This window comes from Dermochelys coriacea, chromosome 8 (genome assembly GCF_009764565.3).
Source record: "Dermochelys coriacea isolate rDerCor1 chromosome 8, rDerCor1.pri.v4, whole genome shotgun sequence".
Classification (NCBI taxonomy): domain Eukaryota; kingdom Metazoa; phylum Chordata; order Testudines; family Dermochelyidae; genus Dermochelys; species Dermochelys coriacea.
The window spans coordinates 4,556,640-4,569,084 of NC_050075.1; the positions used below are offsets into that span (position 1 = coordinate 4,556,640).

Consider the following 12,445-nt stretch of genomic DNA (forward strand, 5'->3'; position numbering starts at 1 on the left):
GACCGAACAAAGACCAAGGCAGCTTCAGGGGCGGATCAGACTCCACTTCTCCGCGCTCCTAATTAAAAATCCAAAACATTAGGTTACCTGCTCAGAAAGGGGGTAATATTTGAGATTTCAATTAACATACATCACAGAGCAGGAAATCTGACTGTCAGTTCGATACATCTGATGTTTTAACGCATCAGAAGCTCTAAGGAGGAAGCGCCTGGCTTCATTTCTCTGATCGTTCGGAGCTTTTGCGTTTACACTTGAACGCGTGCACTTGAGTTCTCTACACGCCGCTTTGCCCTGTGTATCTCGGGCCTTTCTAAGCAGCTCCCCTCGCTTTTCTTAAGCGACGCAAATACTGGGCAATGTGTGTCCTTAAAATAAAAAAATCCTGTGGCAGATCTGCTTATCCCCAGCCCCGGTTGCAACACATCGCGAGGGATGGTTGGGCTGGAATACAAGGGCGCTCACCCCGGGCGGTGTCGCTCCGGCAGAGCCCCCACCGCGTAAACTTTCTTATCACCAGGCCCATGGGGGACTAGGATTATGAAACCGTTCAGACCCAGCGCTCTCGGTTTGCCTTTTCCCCTCTAGTTCAGCAATTCTTTCCTCGCCAGCAAACAACCCCCGGGAAGCGGGTCTCCTGGCTGGGGGAGCGCAGTGGCTCTGTATGATTTCCATGATTGCCTTTTATTGCTCCGAGTCAGTGTTTGAAACCGAACCCGGTTTACTGGCGGGAGCAAACAGAAAGGTGTGATAAAAGTGCTGCCCAAATAAACTCAGCCTGGCAAAGCAAACAGCTCAGGGGCACGTCTCCCTCCTCCCCCCTTCGGCAACGGACCCTCCCCTTTCCATTGGCTCTGGGGAAAGTTTGACATCAAAGCCCCCTTCCCTATATAAAGGCAGAGCTGGGAGGCTGCAGAAGGGTTAAAAAATCACCCCCCCCACACACCCCTTTTCCCCGCCAGCGGAGCTGGGTGCCGAGGACAGACGTCCCAGCGGAGAATTCGCTAAGGAGCCGTTCCAGGGGCTGGCTTCCCCGGCCTGGAGGAGCGTCTGAGCTGCGGAGAGTCGCCCAGGCTCGAGGGAGCGCAGCCAGGAAGCTGCCCCGTCCGGCCCAGGGGGTGCTGGAGCAAGGGATGGCTCAGCCTGCCTAGGCGAGCCCAAGGCAGGGCAGATCTCTCCAGCCGGGCTCTTTCTGCGGGACAGCTCAGCGCCTCGGGCAGACCATGAACCTGGTGGGGAGCTACCAGCACCATCTGCTCCACGAGCCCTTCCTCTTCAGCCCGGCCTCCAGGTGCCACCCGGAGCGCTCCTACTTCCAGAGCTGGGTGCTCAACCCGGCCGAGGTGTCCCCCGACCTCTCCGGGCAGCCCTCCTCCTACACCAGCGCCGAGTTCGGGGCGCCGGGGCCCGGCCACGGGCCCAGCCGGCTGGAGGCGCTGAGCGGCCGGCTGGGCCGGCGGAAAGGCGTGGGTCCCAAGAAGGAGCGCCGGAGGACAGAGAGCATCAACAGCGCCTTCGCCGAGCTGCGGGAGTGCATCCCCAACGTGCCGGCCGACACCAAGCTCTCCAAGATCAAGACCCTGCGCCTCGCCACCAGCTACATCGCCTACCTGATGGAGGTGCTGGCCAAGGACAGCCAGGCCGGGGAGACCGAGGGCTTCAAGGCGGAGCTCAAGAAAACCGACAGCCGGGAGAGCAAGCGGAAAAGGGAGCCGGTAAGGCCGAGGTGGGAGCCGGGCTTGGCGAGGGGCGGCAGGGGAGGAGCCCTGCAAGCCTTTGTTGCTTTAGGCTCCCTAGGGTAGTGCCCCAGAGAGGTGCCCAGGCGCCCCGCCTTGGCTGGGTTAGTCCGCATGGGACCTTAGCTGCCCTGCACGGGGGGCTGGTTCCCGGGAGCCGTCCCGTTGGTTAGAGGGCAGCGAGCTTCCAGCCGGCCGGGCCTGTTGGTTACCCCAGCCGGGAGAGCCCAGCGCTTTGCGAGCTCGCCCGGCACAGCCAGCTCAGGCCAAGGTGCAGGGGTGCGGTACGTAGCGTGATTTCCCGCGGATCTACGCCCGGTCACACCGCGGGCAGCGGATAAATGGTCCCGCAGCCTGACTGCTGGCGATGCGCGAATATTTAGATGTTGCGGGGAATATTAGATGGCACCGAGGACGCTGCTAGAAGCTATCTACACGCTGGGGTTTTATTCTGCGGACCGGAGCCCGGGTTTATCTTCACCAGAGCCCATGGAAGGGGGGCTCCGTATGGCGATTTCCCCCTGCTGTCTAAACGGTCCCTATTTAACCCTGCTTCAATCGTGCGCACCTTTCCTAAGCGGGAGGCTTGTAGACGTTGCAAATGGAAAATCCTCCCGAGCCGCCAGGCCCGGCTTTAGCTCGGGGTATTTGGGAAAGTTCAAGTTTGGCAGAGCCGGCCCCAGCCTTCCTGCTGGGCTTCCCGGGACAGTCAGGCTCGGGGTCCTTCCTTCGCTGCAATGTTGGGGCGCGGGGGGGGGGTGGTTTACGAGTCTTTTTTTTTCTGGACGCTGCAAACAAAAATCTCGCCGGTGGTGGGAATCCGAACCCGGCTGGGGACACCCGAGCTTCGCCCAAAACATTTCCTACCTAGCGAGGGAGAGGGATAGCGGGACACATTCTGCCCCCGTTACAGCCCCATTGATCGGGGCTATGACAGGAGCCGGGATGTAACTCCCCGTTCATGTTCTAAACGCAGTCAGATAAACGCGTCCACACAGCGAATCCCAGCCTCGGGGATGCTACTCCCGTTACAAACTCGATTTGGGGGAATTCCTAGAGAGACCGGCCGCGTTTTCTTTAACCCCAACGTCCAGGGCTTGTTTGCTTAAAATTCTGAAATGCGCTTTATTTCCGATTTTGAAACGAAAAAGCGAGCTCGGGCGACTCCCCAGTGCCGACCTGCCGCTCACCCGAACCCCGAGAACACCTCTGTGCCGGGTTTTCTACTTCACATTTGTACGACCACTGGGGGTTGTGTCAATAATCGAATCCAAAGAAAATTCGCGGATCGATTAAAACAAAAATACACCTTGATCCCCGCCTCTCTGGCATGATTATTCCCAACGTACCTCGCTGGTGGGAAAGGGCCGCATTTTGGAGGAAAAGACCGAAAACAGTCTCGCTTCTTAAAACGGAGTTTGTACTTTACCGTGGCCCGAGGAAATAATTTCCTCACCAAACAAACCCTCCAACGCCCTTCCATTTTCCGTAGGTTGATATTTTTCGAGCGCAACTCCTTGTTTTCAAGCATTAATTCCAATTAATTCAAGCATTCAAAGGAATGGAATCGCCTTGGCAATTAAAGCTAATAATGTGTAATTTACTAGAGTCGCCTTGTATTTACCAACAGGAGCGTGGATTTACAATAACTCTGCGTTCGCTGTTTAGAAAAGCACGCCAAATAAAGGCAAATTTATGGCCCTGCCTCGATATCTAACATTTATAAACAGTAACACAATATACGGTCTTATTTACAGCACTAGACTGAAATATACAAACAGGGCGGACAGTAGAACAGGGGCGGTTTGATTTGTTTTGATTATTAAAATCCTTGCTCGTAAATATTTGGTCTCCCCCCCCTTCATCTTTTAAATTTATATTTATTTTTGTTAAGCACTTACACGTTTCCTTTTGTGTTTTTTCCCCCTTCCCCTTTGGTTTGGTGTTTTCCTGCAGCCGCCTGAAGTCTACTCTCATTCCTTAGGCCATGGGGAGAAAAAGCTTAAAGGCAGGACTGGCTGGCCACAGCAGGTCTGGGCTCTGGAGTTAAATCAGTGAGAAGAGAGACACAGATCGAAGACTGAACTCATTTTTAACACAGATTCAGAAGATTCCCCCCCCCCCACCCCCCAGCACTCTTCAGGCTGGGAGTGTAACCCAATCGCTCTTATCATGTGCAATGTTGAAGAAGGAAAAAGGGTTGGAGATGGGGAGAAATCCAGGAGGGGGGAATGTGAAGAACTGGGCAGGAGGAAAAGAACTCGTGAGAAACAGGGTGACTCTAGTGTAAACGAAACACGCTCTGCTTCTTCTAAATGCTCCGGAATTGGAATCGCTTCCCTACCTTATTTTTCCAGTGGCCTTAATTTTCTCCTCGCCGAAGGCATCCCCTGGCCTCTTTCTCCTTTCTCCATCCAAATGAAACGGATGCAATATGGATTCTCAGCAGAAACACAAATAAAACCGGTAGGCAGGATCCTGTTCTCCCTGGGCAATACGGGGCAGATTCTGATCTTGGTGGACATGCAGAGGCACTAAGATCAGGATGTAGCCCTGTGAGGTGAGTGCAGGCAGGATCGGGACCTATTGCAGAGAGCGCTGCTTGAATCGAATGAGCCCTGAACTCTTTTTTTTTGTTGTTGTTGTTGTAACCTTTCAAGTTCATTTATTTTGTAACCAGTGTTTGGTTGGCTCCTGCCCTTCCGCCCAACAGTCTGAGGGAAACACCTTGTTTTTATTTTTGTAAATACAACCCCCACGTTGTTGAAATGTGTTGATGTATTTAAACTACCTAACGCATTTGGGAAGTTTCCTGTGCCAGGTTTTCTACCTCAAATTTGTATGACCACTTGCCGAGAAAACAGGTTCGCCAAGCCAACTATTTATGTGGATTAAAAAAAAAAAGAAATAAAAGTTTTATGAAAATGGACTTTCCCCTTTTCCGCCAGGCCTCGGTGCCTCTGAGCGATTGCTGCGGCTTGCCAGGGGTGGGGAAGATCGACCCACCCTCAGAGGCTTTGCTGCTGTGAACTTGACAAGGGCAGAGGCGTTCTCGGAATGGCTAAAACGGGGCATTTCTTTTAACTAACGGGTTTATATAAAATAGGAAAAGCAGCAGGAAAATTAGCATTTATCGACTGACCCCTTTCGGATTGTAATATAGATTTGGCAGTGCACGTGGCCTCTCGGGGTGTGTATATAACTGGTCAGTTCTCGGTAACGTATTGATGCTGCTGAACCGCTCTAGATAATACTTTGGGCTCTAGATTTAACTCAATCTACAGACCTATATTATTATATGCATCATGTATATAGCCGCAACATGTACAAGGAGCTTACTAGCAGGGCTGCTGGAACAATTTGTACGGTGGGGGTGCTGAGAGCCATTGACCCAAACCCTAGATCCTGTATATGATGGAAACCACTTCAAGCCAAGGGGTGCTTCCACGCCCCCAGCACCCCTGGTTCCAGCACCTATGCCTACTATTCTCTTTATATTGCAGGGGTGCCTGGAAGCATCACTTGGTTTGTGGCTTTGTTGAGGTAAGCCCTATACTGATATATGTACTATATCCATACAGGTATCAACAGAGAGGAGAGCTGTCGCTGTATAGATCTGGATACAGTGTATTAGCTAGTGGATGTCCCTCCCGCACATCTATAGTACATATTCATTTAGAAATACATAGTCACTATGTATATTGACAGCAGATTCATAGATTTAAGGTCAGAAGTGAATCTAGTCTGACCTCCTGCATAACAGAGGCCTAAGCATTGCACCCAAAGATATATATGTATGTTTTTATTACACTTATGTGTGTTTCAGAGTAGCAGCTATGTTAGTCTGTATCCACAAAAAGAAAAGGAGGACTTGTAGCACCTTAGAGACTAACAAATTTATTTGAGCATAAGCTTTCATACAGCTCGCTTCATCGGATGCATTCGTTGGAAACTTATGTGTGTGTTTTTATTACATAGGTATCTAAATATTCATGCAAAATACAGACATTGTATTACCAATATAACTAGATCTATATCTAGAAGTAATATTTATTGTATAGTCCCACATTTTATATTGATTTGAATATACATAAAAACTCATATAGACAGCACACTTACTGTGCAGCGTATAGATATGTGGGTATGAACAGCCTCTCTCTGTGTATGTATAGTCATATGCATACACAGATAATTACTGTGGGGAACAAGGGACTTTTCAGAGTCTGAAGAGTTAATCCCCCGTGTTTTATAGGGGTGGAAACTCCATTAGTGTTAATGTGCCAAGTCAAAGGAAACCTTTTTGCTGATTTCAAACGAAACATGGACAAAACCAAATCACTGGCCCCTCTGCCTTGTGCAGGGGGATAAATAACCTTCTTTCAGCAAAGCCAAGAGAAGCGAGATCAAAAAGCCGGGCACATTTTAATGAGGAAAAACACCTCTGTAATAACGACTGCGCTGGGACCACAGAGCGCCGGCAGTGTGTGACCCGAAGGGCCGGGCGGCCGTCTGCAAAGGCTGCTGGGACTCTCCACAAAGCTCTGCTAACGACAAGCATTGAGAAACACCACGATCAGACAGCTCCTGGCGCCCATGCTGCTGCCTAGACCCAGCAGCATGGGGGTGCAGTCCGACGTGTCCCTTCCCCCAGGCAACTGGCCTTTCCCCTTGAATCAGGGCCCCGTGCATTCCACACACAGCCCCCAGATTACTGTGTAATTAGAGGCCTCAGGCCTCTCTCATTACACCAGCTTGATGCTATGTAACCTCATTGATTCCCATGCAGTTATTCCTGATTTACACCAGTGTCAGTAAGAGAAGAATCAGGCCCTGCACCTAGTTGGAGACTGTCAAAGCATCAAAAGCTCAAGCAGTTTGCCTGAGCATTTTACCCTTTACTTATTTGCTTATTTAGTGGGCTGCCAACCCAAGGGCCTCTGCCCCTTCTGGGAGCTAGCCAGGCCCCTTCCATCCCCCCCAAAAGTGCACATGCGGAATGGGGAACATGGCAGAGAAAGATGCTGAGCTCCTCCTTGCAAGGAAGAGCTGCCTGGGTGCCTTTGTTCATCTCTCTCTGGAGATCCAACATGGCTACCAAAGACAAGATGCCTCACACTCAGCTCTGGGAGCCAGTCTGAGGGCTGCTCTGATTTTGTCTCCTTGTGCATAAGGGACCCGAGTGCCACTTCTCTGAAGGATAGGTGCAACCTGCCCCACCCATCACACTCACCCAGGCAAAACTCCTGGTGAAGCCCATGGGAGTTTGACCTGGGGAACAACTGAAGGATTAGACCCGACAGTGATTGGGTTTCCTGAGCACTCTTGGGTCCTGATTCAGCTAAGCACTGCTGCATGTGCTTTTAGGCCCATCCCCAACCAGCACAGCACTTAGGCACATGCTTAAATCCCCCTGATAGACTTAAATGGAACTAAGGTGTGTGCTTAAAGTCAGGCCCATGCTTGAGTGCTGTGCTGAATTGGGGAGGACAGTCAAACCGGGGCGTTAACCCAGAGTGTCCTGCCTAGCTTGCTCAGGTGAGAAGTCTTATGGGAGAGGACAACACAGCAAAGAAAACCCCATGGCCGCAATTCTCAGAGCTCAGGTCAGCTGGCTCAGGCTCATGCTACGGGGCTAAAAAGAGCCATGTAGACAGACATTCGGGCTTGCGCTGAAGCCAAGCTCTGAGATTTTCCCCGCCTCACTGTGTCTCAGAGCCCAGGCTCCAGCCCCAGCCCGAAAGCCTGCATGGCTATTTTTAGTCCCGTGGTACAAGCCCAAGTCACTCTGAGACTTGCTGCTGCAGGGTTTTTTGGCTCTGCAGATGTCCCGTTAGCTCACTGGCTTCCACTCAGAGCCTGCACGGCACCACGGGAGTGAGATTCCTTGTGGGATTTGGAAAAGAAGGAAGTTACCTCTCTGTTTCCATGCAGCACAGACACAATGCGCTATTGTGATCCAGGACTCGCCAATGCTAGAGACTAGCTCTCCCCTTCTGGCACTTCACAGAGGGTGGCCCAGGCAATTTTCACAAGCTTAAACCCTGCTTTAGTCACCGATGCTTAGCAAGACATCGGATTCCCCCCCGCCCCTTGTTTCATGCGCACACACATTGGGTGATTGGAGGGCTGTTTCTGAGGCCTAGCTGCACACACGGGTTTGGGGCCCAATCCTGCATTCCTTGTGTATTCCAAAGTGCCATCCAAATCAATGTCAGTGTGGAAGAGGCTGTGGAAGACAGGACCGCACCCGAGTTATTGGAAGGCTGCTCATGACAAGGAACGCCAGGCCAGGCACACTTTTGCTCTTGAGAGCTGAGCTGAAGACAATGTGCTTTCGATTTAAAACTACACCTGTGCTCTGGGGTGCCCACAGACTGTGGTCACAGTGGGTTGTGAGAGTTCTTTGGGTTATGTCCATGGGAGCTGGCTGATTTCAAATTCAGTGTACAGCAAACCCCTGGGCTTGTACACTAAAATGCCGTATGGAGGATTATTCCCATGGCTGCTGAACAGAGCCATTTACAATCCAATAATCAGGTCCATTTCCACTTCCTCAGTGGTGAGAGTGGGTAAGTGGTTCATAGATTTTAAGGCCAGGAGGAATCATGATGTCCATCTAATCTGACCTTCTGTGTAGCACAGACCAGAGATCCCTGTGTCAAACTCAGCAACCTGTGGTTGAACTAGAGCATAACAGGGAACAGCCAGTTATACCAGTACTGATCCTCCAGGCAGGGAGGAGGGATCACATGGCAGAGAAAAGGATGCCAGGCAGGGGGCACAGAGAGAGGGAGGGGCCAAGGGACATGGAGGTGGCAGGGGAAACAGGAGGGTATGAGATGTGGGGACCTGGGGAAGGGCACAGAAAGGGGTGCAGGGAAGGACAAAGTCTTTCATCCATATGAAAAAGTGTAAACACTTAAAATATTTTCAATATAACACTTGAAATGCTCAGTTTTTACCAGGATAAAAGCCAAATCTCACCCCCTCCCGTGGTATAACAACCCCCCCGTTTCCCCTCCAAACTTCACACCATTCACCCACACCCACCTGAGTATAACTACCCCCATCAGACCTCAGCCCCAGGGAGAACTACCCCCTGTATCCCCTTTCCCCCTCACCTGCTGGGTGTAACTACCCCCCTACCCCCCACCTGCAGATATAACTGCTTCCGCCTTATGCCACACCTCACCCCCTTCACTCTTCCCAGTATAACTGTCCCCACAACCTCTCCAAACCTGCTACAGACCTGCTAGAGTTTTTAGGAGGGGAGCCCCACTTTGGTGAGCCTCGTAAGATGCCTGGCTGGGTTCCCTCCTGCAAACCTTGGACACCAGCTTGATTTAAAATGCTGGTGACTCAAGAAAAAAAAAACAGGGAACTTCCCAAACAAACATCTTCATTAGAGAAGCACCTGGGTTGAAACTGAGTTTCAATGGAGCTCAAATAACTCCCTAAAACCCCCTCCCACCGCCCCAAGGAGTTAAAAGTCTGCAAATGAACAGCTATGGGATCTAGACAGTTTGCCTCTGCCATGTGATCCACCCACGATTCCCTTCCAGCTGAGTAGGAACTTGGCCAAGATCATGAGCGGTGAAGCAAATCACCACGTGCAACCTTTCACCTAGGTATCATGTCCATAGCCAGTGGGCTGTATATTTACTAGGGCTGTCAAGTGATTACAAAAAATTAATCATGATTAATTGCACTGTTAAACAATAATATCAATTTTCATGATAAAGAGATCGCACTACAAGACTTGTATGAGGAGAACTGAAAAATACTGTTTTGTTTATCATTTTACAGTGCAAATATTTGTAATGAAAAATAATAATATAAAGCGAGCAGTGTAGACTTTGTATTCTGTGTTGTAATTGAAATCAATAGATTAGACAATGTAGAAAAACATTCACAAATATTGAATACATTTCAATGGGTATTCTATTGTTTAACAGTGCAATTAAAACTGCGATTAATCATAATTCATTTTTTTAATCGCGATTAACTTTTTTGAGTTAATCGCATACGTTAACTGCCATTAATTGACAGCCCTAATACTTACATATGGCTTCTGAAACATACCACCGGCTGGCCAATGACATACAGGGATGTAAGGCAATCTTTCCTCTGTGGGGGGTTAGAGCTAAAAAACGAATAAAGTAACAGCTGTTGACTATTGCTTTCCTGAGTTTTGTGCCATAACTACATTTGTCCACTTTTAATAGAGTGAGATAAAGGAGCTTGTTCCAAACTCAGTGTTTCCTTTGTTAATGTAATCCTAATATTATTAATTATTATTTCCCGCCCCCCCCCCAGTGTCTACATCCATGATATAAGAAGTTAGAGCAAGGCCAGCCTAACGCTGAGGAAACATGAGAGCCAAGGGGGAGGGGGAGACCTCACTAGTTCTGTAGCTCATCCTGAGTGAGCTGACTCTGCGTTAGTATTATTTATTACTCAGATTACTGAAGTGCCACGGGCCCTCATTATAGACCAGAGCTGCAGCGTGCTAGGCGCTGTACAAACAGCATTGTGCAGTCTGGCCTTGCATTACTCTCTCTCATGCGGAATGGACTGACCGGTCTCCAGCAGGGACCTGTCCAGCCCTCTTCAGCCACAGGGAGAGTCACTGTGAAGTGCTACCTTTGAATATGGGCAGTCGAGGAATATAGAGAGAACCTCAGAGGTGCCCCCACCACCAAAAGAGCATCTTGTTAGTCTCACCATGTGTATCACATGACTACTGGCCTGTTACTGTCCTACGCACAGCAAATGCCTCTAGAGGTGTATGTAAGGAAGACGAGTAGCAGATGCACATTTCATGCATCTCCCAGGGACTCATCTCTGCATTCATGGGGCTTGGCTCGTCTATGAATTGTGTCTTCTTTTTCCTTTGCATTCTTCCCCTCTCCTTCTGCAAGCTGCTTGTTGTTGTTCTAGGTATTTATGGACCTGTTTATCTGATCTCAAGGGAGCCTATTCTTATCTCAGAAGCAGCAAGGGAAGGGTTAAACCAGACAGCCCCTAGACAGCATGGAGCCAAATAAAATACCAATCTGACATAAAAAAAATACACTCAGGAGTGAAAAAGGTAAATGAAGGCAAAACCTGAAATTACCAGGGAATGTTTTGCATTTCTGAGTGAACTAATTCCATGGCTCCCTCCAAGGGCTGGGCCTGCACAGGGGACACAAGCAAACATGTTTCACTTTCCCCGGTCTCCTTTAGAAACTACAGAACCTGCCTTGTCACTGGAGCCAGGGGGAAAACCCAAACCGGTACAGTAATGTGAGCGGCAGCCCTAGGACTGAAGGCAGGTCAGCCTGCGACCACGTGGAGTCAGCACACGCACTCAGTGGATGTGCACTTGAGGAGATCCCATGAACACGAGTAGCAGCTGCCTGCATCAAGGGGACAAGAGCCTGTCAAAGTGAATGAGAAGGACGGATGGACACACACACGAAAGAGAAAAAAAACATTCTTTAGAGTGCCACATCAGCTGTGAAAGCCCATCCACCCAGCTGTCCCCACATTATTATGACAATAGTACAGGATTATTTTACACAGCACCTAGAGGCTCCAGCTAAGAGCAGGGCTCCACTGTGTTTGGCGCTGATCAAACACAGACAATCCCTGCCCTGAAGACCTAACAGAAAATGTGGGACGGGAAACTGAGGCACAGAGGGGGGATGTGACTTGCTCAAGGTCCTTCAGCAGGCCAGTGGTAAAACTGGGGACTAAAACACCAGGTCCTGAGACTCCCAAGCCAATGCTCTACCCACTGAACCGCACTGCCTCTCACAAATGGCATTAATTTTCACTGGCAGCTCAGGGATAGCGGCCAAGGATGGAAAATGCCACAGAGAGCGAGTATCATCTCTGCCCTTGTTGGGGTTCCCAAGCTCTTTATGGGAAAGATTGCATTAATTCAACCCATGCCCTGCTACCTAGTCTGTGGCCCTACACAATCCGACTCCAGAACGGCCAGGCCAGCACAAATGACTGTAGGTTCTTAGGGGCAGGCTATCCTGTTCTCTGTTCATCCAACACCTAGCACAAGGAAGTCCTGCTCCAAGAGTGGAGCTTTGAGGTGTTACTGCAATAGAAATAAATCAACAACATACATAACAAACGCCCCTCTGGCTCCGGTATGGGATTGGATCTGCAAAGCTGGGGCCCAGGCTGTACTGTTCCAGCCTGGGGAGGTCTCAGGGCCAGACTATCTGGGTGTAGAGGATTCTCAGACTCCCCCTCTTTGGGGAAATTGATCCGATGACTAGAGGCAAAGGGAAATTCAGTGACAGCATCCTCTCCCCAGGCCTGAGCCGAAAAGAAACGGGAAGGTGGGTCCCTGGCCAGATAGGTTGGGGGTCCCTGGCACTGCCAGCCCTCCCTATTCCTCCTCCCCTTCCTAACAGCCCTTGTTTACCTTCTCTTAAGGAAGTGCCTGACAGTTCTTGTCATTTAAGGTGGCCCCAGCCCTGTGGATCGCTCCTTCGGGGAGGGTAATTGGGCCACAATTTGTTTTTGATGTCAAGATGGCGTCAAAGATAAGACAAAAATCTCTAGGTTTTGGGGCTAAAGAGACAGGAGAAATCCTGACCTGGGGCTGACCTCAGAGTAATGGCCACAAACCCCAGCGAGTAACACTGCAGGTGAAAGATTTACTGCCAGGAGAGACTTTTGATCCCATCCCAGAACTCAGAGCCTCT

At 50.1% G+C, this 12,445-nt stretch overlaps 1 protein-coding gene across 1 annotated transcript; it reads left to right on the plus strand.

Annotated features, from left to right (window-relative positions):
* The first annotated feature begins 914 nt into the window (after nucleotides 1-914).
* HAND1 (heart and neural crest derivatives expressed 1) lies at nucleotides 915-4,646 on the plus strand. Its single transcript, XM_038414195.2, has 2 exons — nucleotides 915-1,712; nucleotides 3,690-4,646. The coding sequence occupies exons 1-2, from the start codon at nucleotides 1,221-1,223 to the stop codon at nucleotides 3,789-3,791; spliced, it is 594 nt and encodes a 197-aa protein (XP_038270123.1). The 5' UTR covers nucleotides 915-1,220; the 3' UTR covers nucleotides 3,792-4,646.
* Nucleotides 4,647-12,445: the final 7,799 nt, after the last annotated feature.